This window comes from Leucoraja erinacea, chromosome 3 (assembly GCF_028641065.1).
Source record: "Leucoraja erinacea ecotype New England chromosome 3, Leri_hhj_1, whole genome shotgun sequence".
Lineage (NCBI taxonomy): Eukaryota > Metazoa > Chordata > Chondrichthyes > Rajiformes > Rajidae > Leucoraja > Leucoraja erinaceus.
The window spans coordinates 80,789,116-80,803,260 of record NC_073379.1 but is presented as its reverse complement, the minus strand read 5'-3'; the positions used below and the strand labels follow the sequence as shown (position 1 = coordinate 80,803,260).

Genomic DNA, 14,145 nt, shown 5'->3' with positions numbered 1-14,145 from the left:
CGCTACATTGATCAGGCATTGCAAGCTGACATTTTCCAAACATAATTTCTTGCCAGTACCATTTCACATTTGATGTTTCACATCTGTCCCCATGCTGCCTTCTACTTCTGAAGTATACAGAGATCTTACAAAAGATAGCTTTGTCAAAGAGGCTTGTGGACTTAAATGAAGCAACACTGCAGAATCTGGCAGCTTCTGCATACCTCTTTCATGGTTAAAATTCTTAATATTTAATTATTTAAAAAAATATTTTTAATATATTTAAAATGTTATAAAGCAAACACTGTCAATTGCCAACTCAGGATTTTAGTATGTCTTCATGGTGATGAGATTTATATGAATGTGTCTAACAATTAACTTATTTCTTGATTTTATATACTGTGATCCCTCAGATCGCATCGCACAGAATATTATAAAGTCCTACTTGGAAACATGTCAGTATACGGTGGAGGAACTTCAGCAGCTGGCATGGCAGACGCATACATATGAAGAAATTAAAGTTTACCAAAACAAGGTAACCACAATGTCTTCAGAGAACATCAACTTTTGTGTTCAAATAAAAGACAAAGGGAGGATGAGATAGTCACAACAGCTATCATAGCACGAGTGAGGCAAAGTATATTGAAAGTGGGAATGGAGATACAAGGAACTGCAGATGCTGAAATCTTGAGTAAAACACAAGGTACTGGAGTATCTCAGCAGGCCAGGCAACATCTCATGAGGAAATGGAGAGACGGTATTTCGGGTCAGGACCTATCTTCGGACTAACTTCAATCAGCCATCTAATCATGTCCTCCAGAAATGCTGCCTGACACGCTGAGTTACTCCAGCAGTTCATGTTAGATGTGAGATGTGAGAGTTAGATGCGGCCCTTGTGGCTAAAGGGATCAGGGGGTATGGAGAGAAGGCAGGTACGGGATACTGAGTTGGATGATCAGCCATGATCATATTGAATGGCGGTGCAGGCTCGAAGGGCCAAATGGCCTACTCCTGCACCTATGTTCTATGTTTCATGTTTTATGAAAGTGGTAATAATATGTTGAAAGAAGAAGGAGAAACAAGGAACTGCAGATGCTAGTTCACAGAAAAAAAAGGTGCAAAGTGCTGGAGTAACTCTGGTGGTCAGTCAGCATCTCTGGAGAACATAGATAGGTGATGTTTTGGGTCTAAGAAGGGTCCCGACCTGAAACTTCACCTCTTCATCTTCTCCAGAGATGCTGCCTGATCCATGGAGTTAATCCAGCACTTTGTGTCTTTTGTTGAAAGAAGAATATGGGGCTAGAAGTCTAATATCTCTGTATGCTGAGAAAAGGAGGGTTTTCTTGCAACTTGCAGTAAATCTGGAAATGCAATGCGTCTATCAATGATGTTGTCATACACCCACTGCATTAGGATGTCATTATCGAGTTTCTTGATCAAAGGATATGATAAGAAATGATGATTCAATTTCAACTTCAAAATGTAAATGGATACTCCAAAATAGCAAGTTGTAAAGGAGAGGATGTAAGTACTGGTGGCATTGTGCTGAGAGCAGCAGATGCAGATGCCATTTTCTCTATTTGAAGTGTGGAGAGCTATTAGGCCAGGTAGGGAACTACTGGTGTTTACTGAATGGAAGAAGCAGCCTGCTGGTGGAACAAAGAAGCAAAGGCTACAGAGAGTCACGCAGCTATCGAGCTGGAAGTGGGGAATATGTTCTTGTATTCAGAGCTGACAGAGATTTAGTGACGTAATAAGAGCAAGAATGGTGATACAGTCTGCTACACATTGATGTCTCCACCACCCAATCTCCTTAACCAACCTTCACATTCCACACACCAACTTACCCCAACTAATGCTGCAAATGCACTGACCCTTTTTCATATTCCCATCAGTCAACCCACCACTTGCGCCCACCCCCTTCTTTATTTTTGCCATGTCTCATTCCTGTCAATCTCAGCAAATGCTATCCATATACCATTTCTCTCATTCACTTGGTTCTGGAGATTCAGCATGAAAACCGGCCCTTCGGCCTACTGAGTCCATTCCAACCTCCAAGCATCCATTCACACTTGTTCTATCTTATCCCACTTTCTCATCCACTCCCAATACATTAAGGGCAATTTCACACATACCAACTAATCTACAAACCCACACGTCTTTGACATGTAGGAGAAAACCAGAGCACCCGAGGTCATGATCAAACCAGGGTCTCTGGTGCTATGAGGCAATAGCTTTACCAGCTGTGTTATTGTGCCACCCTGGTCTCTCTTCCCTCCTTGCAGAAAAATGAAACACCGAGCAGGAGGATGAAGATGAAAATTCATGATGATGTATTCAAGAGAGAGTTAGATAGAGCTCTTCGGGCTAACTGAATCAAGGGATATGGGGAGAAAGCAGGAACGGGGTACTAATTGGAGATGGTCAGCTATGATTACATTGAATGACGGTGCTGGCTCGAAGGGCCGAATGGCCTACTCCTGCATCTATTGTCTATTGTCTAACTACATGCAGAGGCTGAGATAGTAGAGAAAAATGTTGTCTTTGGCTATCATGAATCAGGAGATAAGGTAATCATAAGTATCTTGTCAAGAATTTTATATCAGTTTGGCAAACACATTTGCGAGCCACGCGGTAGAAAGATCCCAGCGAGCCGCGGCAATGCCCCGATGTCAAGTCTGGCTGGCCCTCCGTGGAACCGGGAACCCGCCCAGAGAGGGAAGCCGCTGAGCCTGGTCCCTGCTCACCCTGCGGACTGGAGAGGAGTGAGTCAGAGTGGGAACAGAGGGCCGGTAAGCAGGCTGGTTCTGGGAGGCAGTGCAGTCCACCTCCATGGTGGAGTGGGCCACTGGAGGCCCAGCAGAAGCCTGAGGCCCGACTGGGACAAGCGCCGCTCCATGAGGCCAAGACCGGACGCAACCTGCAGCTGCACGGAGGGGTGGAGCAGTGAAGGACTCTAACATCTACGCTTGGCCAGACCGACTCTGCAACACCACTAGGACAACAGGCCTTCATGGTTAGGTCAAGATTTCTGCACTTACATCAACTGGGACTTGAAAATGGCACCTGATCTGGCGACTGTTGTATACTGTCTCAGCGTGGTATTTTTCCTCATTTGTTTTGTATCTAACATGTGGTTATGTATAGCGATACCCGGACCGGGCGTCAAAGGACAAGAAGCGAAGAGATGGAAGCCAAGATACCGAACGGACATGACGCCAAAAAGCCAAACTGATTAGATTAGATTAGATTAGATTAGATTCCTTTATTTGTCATTCAGACCTTTCGGCCTGAACGAAATTTTGTTGCCTGCAGTCATACATATAATAATAAACAACAAAACACACAATAAAAACAAATTAACATTCACCACAGTGAGTTCACCAGGCACCTCCTCACTGTGATGGAGGCAAAAGTCTTAAAGTCACTGTCTCTTCCCCTCCTTATTCTCCCTCTGCGCTGAGCTCCGCGAACGGGCCGGTTCAAGCTCCGCGGCCCGGGGTGGTCGAAGCTGCCGCCCTCCAGTCCAGCGGACGCAGCTGTTGCCGCGGGAGCTCCGTAAAACACCAGCCTGTGACCTGCGAGCTCCCGACGATGTCATCCACTGGCCCGCGGCCGAGCCCCGGATTCAGGTCGCCGCCGCCGGAACGCCACCTCAGCCACCGGATCACCGCCTCAGCCTCGAGTTGGGCCACCCTCACCGGAGCGCCATCTCAGCCCCGAGTCGCGCCGCTGCCACCGGAACGCCGCCACAGCTCCGAATTCGGCCAGCCTTGCGTTGTAAGTCCTGGCTGGCTCTGCTTCCAGAGCCTCGAGGTCGGTCGCAGTTGGAGGCCACCAGCTCCACCATTAGGCCTCACCGTAGGAGGCAGAGAAGGGGGGATACGACAGAAAGAGTCGCATTTCCCCGAAGGAAGAGACAGAAAACCATGTTTCACCACCCCCCCCACACATAACACAACCTAATAAACAAAAATTTGGCTAAAACAAGACAAAAAAAACCAACAAAAAAGTAAAAACAGACAGACTGCAGGTGAGCCGCAGCCGTTCAACAGCGCCGCCACTTCCAGAACGGAACTGAACGGAAGTGATGCCGAAAAGCCAAATAACCCAATGGACGCAACGGCGAAAAGCCAAATAACTGAATGGACACGATGCTGAAAAGGCAAATAACGGACATGACGTCTCCGGGGACGGGATTTGTCTGAGACCTTGTCAGCGATTGGTCCAGACCCTGTGTCCATCACATCACTGGCCGGGGGAGACGCGAGGGTGGGGGGGAATTTTAATTTTCCTTTGCCGCATTTGGACTGCCAAAGATCATAGAGTGGATTATTTTTGTAAGCATTGATCAACCACGGTGCTTGGGGGTTAATAGGCTGGAATCTCTATATCTCTCTCTCTCATTCTTTCTCACTCTCTCTCTCCCCTCTCTCTCTCCCTTTTTTTCCCCAAGGACTTTATTCAGCAAAATGCATAATACAGCATATCAAAAACATACCATCTCACTGTGAATGAACATGAGTGTGGCATCACTCATGCATGTGGGGATGCCTTTTTCTTGCAGGGAACACAGGAAGCTTGTCAGAGTTGATTGTCCAGATGGCTGGAGGCAAATACCGGGCAATCTTGGAACAAATCTGTTAGAGGAGAAAACCTTCAAAGTTTACAATACATCAAGCAATCATTATAGTACAATGGTACAGTCATTAATTACAATGATCTGGACCCCACGCGGCGACCAGCATTCACGGACGACCTCCAGAGTCCCTGTGAACAATACGTGCTCCCTCTCCAGGGATCCTCTCTCCCACTCTCTCTTCTCTCTCCCTCCCCCCCCTTATCTATCTATCTATCTATCTATCTATCTATCTATCTATCTATCTATCTATCTATCTATCTATCTATCTATCTCCCTCTCTCGCTCTTTCATGGCATTCCCGGAATCATCTGCAGTTCCTTCCTATTGAAGAAAAACCCTGGCCCGAAACAACTGCTAATCCATTCCCTCCACAGATGCCGCCCAGCCCGTTGAGATCCTCCAGCACTCTGTGATACACACAATAAGCTGGAGTAACTCAGCGGGACAGGCAGCATCTCTGGATAGAAGGAATGGGCGACGAAATAGCCTTCGAAAGAAAGAATGCGATCTACAGAGCTTGCAGTGCAGGCAGAACAGCGGGGCTGGGGAGCTAAGATTTGCCTGGTAGAAGTTGGATGTCGAGGATTCGTGGCAACATCAACCGTAAGAATGATGAAGGACCTGGGGATCAGCGGACAAGCCCTACGCCAGGTCATCAAAGAAACATCATAGGAGGCAGAGCAGAGTAGCCAGTGGCTCTGGCTGAAGAGGAAATACCCCATTTGGTCTCCCAAATACCCGACTAGACAGATGCAGAGGGGGGTGCTTCTGGGATGCCAGAATGCACCGCTGAGCCTACTGGAGACGTCGTGGGTCCAATCAGCAAAACGTAGATTAAAGTAGGTTCCCACTTGATAACCCCAATGACATGTCTGCCTAGCCTTTCTCAACATCGGAGGAGCATAGGTGAGTGCATAAGGCTCCCATCACCACCGGAAGCAAGTTGACATTTGGCACTTTGGATTTTTTAACATCTTGTCCTGTGTATTTGGAAACATTAAAGCTGGAAATTTTATTTTGTTTTGATTTTTAGAAACGATTATGTTGTACATATTTACCTTTATTTGTGCACTATGGACGGCTGAATTTAATCATGTGTAGTCTTTCTTTGACATGGAAAGCACGCAAGCAAAAACTTTCCACGGCTATTTGGTGCACGTGACAATAATAAACAAAACTAAGCTAATTAACTAAACTATTTCATCCACTACAATAATCACTGTAGATTAATATGTTCCAGTCCATATTGGAGTTAGGAATTATGATTTATATTCCTTCTTGTCCGTGAACCTTTAATGTGAATGGTTGCCCAGCCGATTTGTTGGCATCATTAGGGCAGCACAATGATGCAGCAGTAGAGCTGCTGCCTTGCCTGCTGTGTTGTCTGTACGGACTTTGCACGTTCTCCCTGTGACTGCGTTGGTTTCCTCTGGGTGCTCCAGTTTCCACCCACATTCCAAAGACGTGTGGGTTTGTAGGTTAATTGACTTGTATAAATGATCCCTAGTATGTAGGATAGAACTAGTGTACACGGTGATTGTTGGTTGGCGTGGACTCACTGGGCTAAAGGGCATGGTTCCACGCTTTATCTCTAAACTAAACAGATGAGAAGCAGGAGTCCCGCTGAAGGTATAGTACTCAGCAGCAAGAGCAGAATGGGGAGGTCCTTGCTGCAGGGATCACATGATCTTTGTGAGCAGCTTGTCTTTTAGAAAGCTGCACAATCATTGTTGCTTCATCACTGATGCAAGTGTGAGGCTTTTCTGCTTATGGGTGGAAAATAATGATCACCTGTCAGTACAGCAGAGGAAAAGGCTCTTCGGCCTACCATGATTATACTGTCCATGATACCAATTTATACTAAACTCCCCATCTTCCCGCACATGGCCTGAATCCTTCTATCCATGTCTGTAAACTGCAGTTGCCAATGGTTTCCTACCAGATCATGAAATCACTTCTGCTGCCCATAACTATGATAGGATCAAGGTGATTGTGTGTAATGTGCCAGGTTTATTTCAAATAATTCAGCTGGATATTCTTGGTAAAGGTTTGGGACGTACAGTATAAAACGGCAATATTCATTCAAAAGCAAAAGAGATGAATTGGCAAAGAAGGAATTTAGAACAGAACAGTATTACACAGGAACAGGCCCTTCATCCCGCATGGGCAGCTTACAGCCCAGTGGTATGAATATTGAATTCTCTCACTTCAGGTAGCACCAGTATTCCCCCTCCCCCACCCAAGTCGCAGTAGCTTCTCATTTTCACCCTACAAACAGCTAACAATGGCCCGTTTCCTTTATCATCATTACTTTTTTGCAAATCTTTCATTTATTGTTCTTTATCTCACCATCTGTATCTCTTGTTTCCCTTGTCCCTAACCAGTCTGAAGAAGGGCCTCGTCCTGAAACGTCACCCATTCCTTCTCTCCAGAGATGCTGCCTGTCCCGTTGAGTTCCCGTTAAGCTTTTTGTGTCTATCTTCATCTGAAATTAATCTCATCTGCCTGCGCATGATCTATATGCCTCGAATCCCTGCTTAGTCACATGCATATCTAAAAGTCTTTTAAATGCCGCTTTCTGCATTAAAAGCCTGGATTATGTCATAATTAAAATATTTTAAAACACCATTATGTCATCTACTTTTACAACATTTTTACAAAATTCAAATTTGAACCAAAAACAAAAAGAGGTTTATGCAAGAGCCACATAAAAGTTCAGTTAATAAATGTCAAGATTTGTTTTAAAGCACAAGGTACTACTTTACAAGAACAAACAAAGACAATTGTTAAAAAATAGTGGAAACACTCATCAGGTCCTCTATGGAGACAAAGTGGGATGGAGAGACATCAATTATGGATGAACACAAGAGCAATTGATGGACCTGTGGACTCTAGAGAGTAACATTTCAGAACCATGCGATAGTGAACATGTTTAAGTTGCACAGAAATTGGACAAACGGTTGATGTGTAATTTGCCAGGTTTATTTGGGAGAACAAAGACAATTAATGTGTTAGGATGAAGACCAAGGGAGGCTAAATTATGCAAATGGTGGAGGTGTCAAAGGTGCCACGTGGAGGATGGAGAAGTCTTGTTAATCACAGATAGTCTGTCATAGATATTACAATTGTTCTCCCCACCATTCCTCTTCCTCTACAACTTAAAACACGTTTGGCTTCTGCTCCCAGTTCTAATGAATCATCAACGTGAAATGTGTTAACTCTGCTTCTCTCTCACCACAGCTGCTGCCAAACCAGGTGAATATCTCCAGAAACTAATGTTTTCCAGCATCTGCCATTTTTGTTTTGCTTTTAAAAAATAAGGAGCAAGTATGATCTGAAATGTAAAAATAGCATATTCCTGACATTCCTGTCACAAAGAAGTAATTGCAGGGTTTAACAATCTAGAAAAATTAAATAGCAAAGATAAATAAGTTAAATTCTGTTAGGAAATGGAAAGGTTTTCTTCAAGAAAAAAGCAAGGAAATATGCAGCATATTGCCACAGCTGGTAGAGTTGCTGCCTCACCAGCATCACCATGCATTCGTTCCTGAGCTCAGGTGCTGTCTTTGCATGTTCTCCCTGTGGCTGCATGGGTTTCTTCCGGGTGTTCTGGATTACTCCCACATCCAAAAGATGTGTGGGTTTGTTGGTTAATTTGCCTCTGTAAATTCCCCCTAGGGTGTAGGAAGTAGTGAGAAAGTGGGATAACATAGAACCAGTGTAAATGAGTCAGAGTGGGCCGAAGGGCCTGTTTCCATGCTGTATCTTTCAATCAACATAGAAGGAGTTGCAAAAACGGAATGGATGGATAAACAAGATAAATAGCTATGGTGAAGTTGCAATTGATAGTATTCAAGCCACAAGTCCACTATCCATTCCCTCTAATGCATCCCAATCGGTTGCTCAGCCAAGCTAAAGCAGCTTTCAGGAACAATACCACATCTCTCTCTTTTGTATTTTGCCTAAAATGCCTCTGCTCTTTTTGGCATACTGTATGATTCTGACACATGAAAAATGTTTCTGTGCAATTTGGTTTCTCTTCTTCCATTACTGTATCTCTTTTCTCTTTCAAAAGGTGAGGGAAGTCATATGGCAGCAGTGTGCAATTCAGGTCACGCATGCAATTCAGTACGTAGTCGAATTTGCCAAACGCATTACAGGGTTTATGGACTTGTGTCAGAATGATCAAATTCTCCTTCTCAAATCAGGTATGGGTTACAACTATACTTAAATGATGCATAACATTCTCTCGCTTATGGCTAAATATCAATGCTGGGGGTACTTAAAGGACAGCAAGGTAAAAATTGCTGCAACTATTCTGTGTAAGTGCATGTAGACCCAAGCATAACAATGTAGACATTGAGCTGATGGAACAGGTTGAACGTAATTGTTTTTTCAAGTTTCAAAATGTTATCTTATATAGGTTTAAGGTGAGGTGCAGAAAGATTTAAGAGGAACCTCAGCGATAACTTTTTCATAAACAAAGAGTTCTGTGGGTATGGAATGAGCTGCCGGTGAAGGTAGTTGAGGCAGGTACAATTGCAGCATTTAAGAAACAGGTACATGGTTTAGAGGGTTATGGGCCAAATACAGGCAAGTGGGACTAGTGCAGATGGAACATGTTTCTGGTGTGGGCAAGTTGGCCGAAGGGCCTGCTTCCACATTGTAAGACTATGACTTGGTTTTAATAAAAGTTAAGATGTAAGTTTTGAACTGGATGGTATCTAATTATTCTGATGTAAATATATTGATTACTTTGGCATGACAAAAAATAGTTATTTCGCCAAATTCTTTGAGTGGAAACTGTGTCAGAAGACTTAGTAATCTCCCTGACTTTTTTTTTTAGTGAAGAAGTGCATCTATTACTGTGATCTTAAGTCTTGAAAAGGTTCAAAGTTTAATTTATCTGACTATGCTGGTTAGGCTGGTTGCCAAAGTGTCAGTGGTAAAAGCATTCAGATAGATTCTGAAATGCAGTATCTAGAAGTAAGTAAGTAAGTAAGTAAATTGTATTTATATAGCACGTTTAAATCAACTCATTGAAACCAAAGTGCTTTACATAGAAGAAATAATTAAGTTTTCATACATCCATAGAAAAATTTAAAAATAAATAAAAATGACACAACACATTAGAATTCAACATGAACGTCCCCCCACAACAGAATCAAAATTTCCACTGTGGGGAAAGGCATCAGAAAGTTCAGTCCTCTTCCTCTGTGATCACCCGAGGTCGGGGCCTATTTGTGGCCTCCGCAGCCAGTCCGATGTTTTCAGGCCCTTTTGCCGGGAAGATGGAACGCCGGCGTCGGGTGAACGCTCCTCAGCGGCTTGGAAATGTCTGGAGTGGCCGCTTCCTCCCCGGAGACCGCGGCACCCAAAGTCTTCAGGCCGCGCTGGTTGGAGCTCCGACTCTGGCGATCTCGGATCCCAGGCTCCGCGGTGTTTTAAATCTAGTGCCGCCCGCGGCTGTACGCCCGCAGCCACAGCTCCTCGGATGTTGGAGTCGTCGGTCACAACACTCGGGGCTTACTGCACGGTGACCCGGTAAGGCATCGCCCGCTCCGTGAAGGTGTTCCAGCACTATGCCGCCGCCAAAGCTGGGGTTCCGGCCCGGTCCCGATAGGAAACGCCTCTCCAGTCCAATGGTAGGCCGTGAGGAAGGGGCGAAGAAGCAGCTCGGAGGGAAGCCGCCTCTCCGACCAGTTAGGGACTAGGAAATAAAGTTTCCCCCTTCCCCTCTCCCCACCCCCCACATAAAAGAAGACCACCAACAAACATTTTGTTTTTAACAGGACTAAAAATTAAAAAAAAGGGTGACAGGACAGACTGCAGGCAGAGCAGCCATACACAACGGCGCCCCACTCCTGCAGTCCGCCATCTTGACTGCTGAAGGGTGACGGAAATTGATTTAACTGTAACTTTCAAAAGCATATAAGATATGTGCATAATGAAAACAAATTACAGGATAATAAGGAAAGTGCAGGGAAATTCAACTGCAGGGGCAGGGGATTGTTCTGTGCGATTCAATGAACTAATCTAGAGAGGGACACAAAATGTTGAATTAACTCAACGTGTCAAGTGACATCTCTGAAGATGATCTAGAGAGGGCATTTGCTTATCTAAATCTATTTTCACTTTACCTATGGTGGGCATGGTCCATTTCATCTGTGATACTCTCCTTATTCGACAAACATCATCAGCATGAATAATCGGATGTGGTAACTTCAGGCAAGGGACTATATCCCTGCAGGTGATATGTACCTTGAATCAGATCATGTAATGATATGACAGTGTGCACTATACAAATCAAATGGTAATGAGATTTAAAACCTAAAGAAAAATAGATCTTAAAAGTTTCTGCTGGGCCAGAATAGAGAGGAGAGCCCAGGCATACACAATCCAGTGTCCAGTGACATCCATGGTTCACTAAGACAGAAGCATGATTCATGGTGCTGTAAGAAGTGTTGAAGCGGCCTTATTCGAGGGACTTGTTTAGATCAGTCCCAGCCCGAACATGCAATGCTGATAACCAATCACAAATAGGTTTTCTTAAGTAAAATACTTGCCTAGCTATCCTTAGGTTCAGGAGCAGTTTCTTCCCTTCAACCATGTTATATACAACAACCTCCAAATAAGCTCCAAACTATATAGACTTGGCGACGGGACATATGAAAAAAAAACATTCTTGACTTTTGACCACCCAGCCTGGCTCACTTGACTGCACCTTCCAACTAACAATCTCATTTTAGCTCCCAACCTCATCTAATCACAGGTCTGTCATCTTCACCCTGTCCACACATCCATCAACTGCTCTTGGATTCATCTACAAATGACGCCTCTCTATCCCACTAGCTTAAAACAGTCAATCCGTACCCCAGCCCCCTTTACAATCTGTCATTTGACTCCCTCAAACATTCCATCTCAACCTTTGCATCCCAGCATATATCCTCTTCTCACCCTTTCAGCTCCTGATCCAACAATCCCACCATCACCCATCCCCAAAAGCCTCTGATTCACCTGATGTATACACCAGAATGGCAAAGCAGGTGGACAAAATGCTTGCTCACCCTATCCTGCCTGTTAGTACCACAGGAGTAGACAAGAAGGGTTTCGGGCCGAAACGTTGCCTATTTCCTTCGCTCCATAGATGTTGCTGCACCGCTGAGTTTCTCCAGCATTTCTGTGTACCCTAGTACCACAGGAAGCCTGGAGTTTCATGCACCACTGAACTTCCCATCTAAAGAAGGGTCTCGACCCGAAACATCACCCATTCTTCATCTCCAGAGATGCTGCCTGTCCCGTTGAGTTACTCCAGCTTTTTGTGTCTATCTTCCCATCTTCAGACCTTTCACCAACTCTCCTGAACATTGCTTGCCAAATTGCCTACAAAATGTGTGAAAAGGGGGAAGTAAAAAGTGGAAGAAAATGAATAGTCCAACTCACCACCAATCTGAAGCAATTGGAATTTTAAGACAATTCAGTAAAAAAAAACATACATTATACATAAATGAACAAAAACTTTGATCTTGTGCTCAAGATTAATGGGAAATGTAATAAACTTTCATAGTATGTTGCTCTATTTTCCACAGGAACAAACTTACACTTGTAGCCCATCCTCACTAAATGAGCAGCACACAAACCATCTCTACATGTGAATTACGCATTCAAAACACCAAAGAGGAGAGACTCAAACATGAAAACAGAACAGAAATACTCCCTATCATGAGAAAGGAGCATTTCAGACTAATAATCATTCATTTTTAATAGTTTTAACTCCCATCAGAGAGCATATGAATTTGACAAGCTTTGGAATGGTTTATACATTACCACTTCTGAACCTAATTTGAAACTTGCTCATATGAGAGGAAATCGTCACTCATTGCTTCATCTTTTTTACAGGGTTTGAACAATAGACTTATTTTTTGATAAATACTTTATGTTAATAATTCACAAAGCAACCATTCTAATTGAAAAGATATCCGTCACTTAAGCCACTGAGTTTTCATTTTAGAAAACTGATCAAAAGTAAGCTGCGTATTGGGAAGATGGCATAACTATGGCTTCATCTATAATTTAGGTTGGTTGTGTTCAAAATATTTACTGTATTATCGTCTCATTGGTCAGAGTAATGAACTGGGTGATCTCTGTATTTTAGGGTGTTTGGAGGTGGTGTTGGTCAGAATGTGCCGTGCCTTTAACCCACTCAACAACACAGTGCTCTTTGAGGGAAAATACGGAGGCATGCAAATATTCAAAGCTCTCGGTAAGATAAGGCTCTACAACTCTTTGTGATTTGAAATCTTTCAATGTACAGATTTAATTATCTCACCACTCATCATGCAGGATGGAGCCGAAGGTGTTTACATCAAGGAGAAAGGCGCAGTTTAGGAGGTTTTGTTTAGTTTAGAGACACAGCGTGGAAACAGGCCCTTCTCACCAAGTCCCCACGACCAGCGATCACTCCATACTCTATAGTACTATCCTACACAATAGGACAATTTACAATTTACAGAAGCCAATCTATCTACAAACCTGTACGTCTTTGGAGTATGGGACGAAACTGGAACAATCAGAAAAAAACCAGGCAGTCACGATAGAAATGTACAAACTCTGTACAGACAACACACTCTTAGTCAGGATAGAACCCTGGTCTCTGGCGCTGTATGACAGCAACCATACTGCTGCGCCACCGTGCAACCCTAAAGGTCTTTGCAGTGCTTCTTCCTGAAGGTTTTGACTGCCCCTCTGTCTTTGATAACTTTACCAACATTCTAGGATCTCAGTCCGACAGTTCCTTCGGGGTTTGGGCACCACTGAGGAACCTGCATATGTCATGGCTCTTAGTGAGTAAGTGAGGTTCCTGTGCACTTTTTCCCATTCAGTTCTGTGCTAATCACGTGAAGCAGCTGCCAGGAGGCCAGAGTAAAAGATTCACGGGTATGCTTAAGGTCTCCATGAAATAAATACAGCGCCCCTACTGACTCTTGGGACTACAAATCATAAAAGTGGCACAATGCACAGCAGGAAGAGCTGCTGCCTCATAGCGCCCAAGTCCCTCGGGTTTTGTCAATCCTGACCTCGGGTTTTGTCTGTATAGAGTTTGCACCTACTCCCCATGGGTGCATGCATCTACTCTAGATGCTCTGGTTTCCTCCCACATCCCAAAGACAGCGATCATCCCGTACACTAACACTATCCTGCACACTAGGGACAATATACCAGGGCTCCCTGTTGCCAGCCGGGCAACCTAGGCAGTTTTTTAGGCTGCCAAATGACAGTTTAGGTGGTCATTTAAGACGGCTTGCATGAAGCGTGCGATAATGTGCTCGGACGAAGTGCGGAGTTACCAGTCGGAATTATGCTCAATGAAGCATTCACATATTATTTCTGCTTCAAATAAAGTTACAAACTAAACATATTCACCAATCAAGACATGATATATACCACAATGACATGCAGCAAAATTATAATACAGTATCTCAACTCATTTTACACGTTGCAATTAATGCAATTTCTGTTATTTC

At 44.0% G+C, this 14,145-nt stretch overlaps 1 protein-coding gene across 3 annotated transcripts in view; it reads left to right on the top strand.

The window, feature by feature from the left end:
- rorb (RAR-related orphan receptor B) overlaps window positions 1–14,145 on the top strand; it is a 203,297-nt gene that overhangs the window by 179,573 nt on the left and 9,579 nt on the right. For all 3 annotated transcript variants that reach the window (XM_055633072.1, XM_055633071.1, XM_055633070.1), the window contains 3 exons: window positions 393–514; window positions 8,697–8,829; window positions 12,777–12,884. In XM_055633072.1, coding sequence (XP_055489047.1) covers window positions 393–514; window positions 8,697–8,829; window positions 12,777–12,884 — 363 coding nt within the window. The remainder of the gene's footprint in view (window positions 1–392; window positions 515–8,696; window positions 8,830–12,776; window positions 12,885–14,145) is intronic.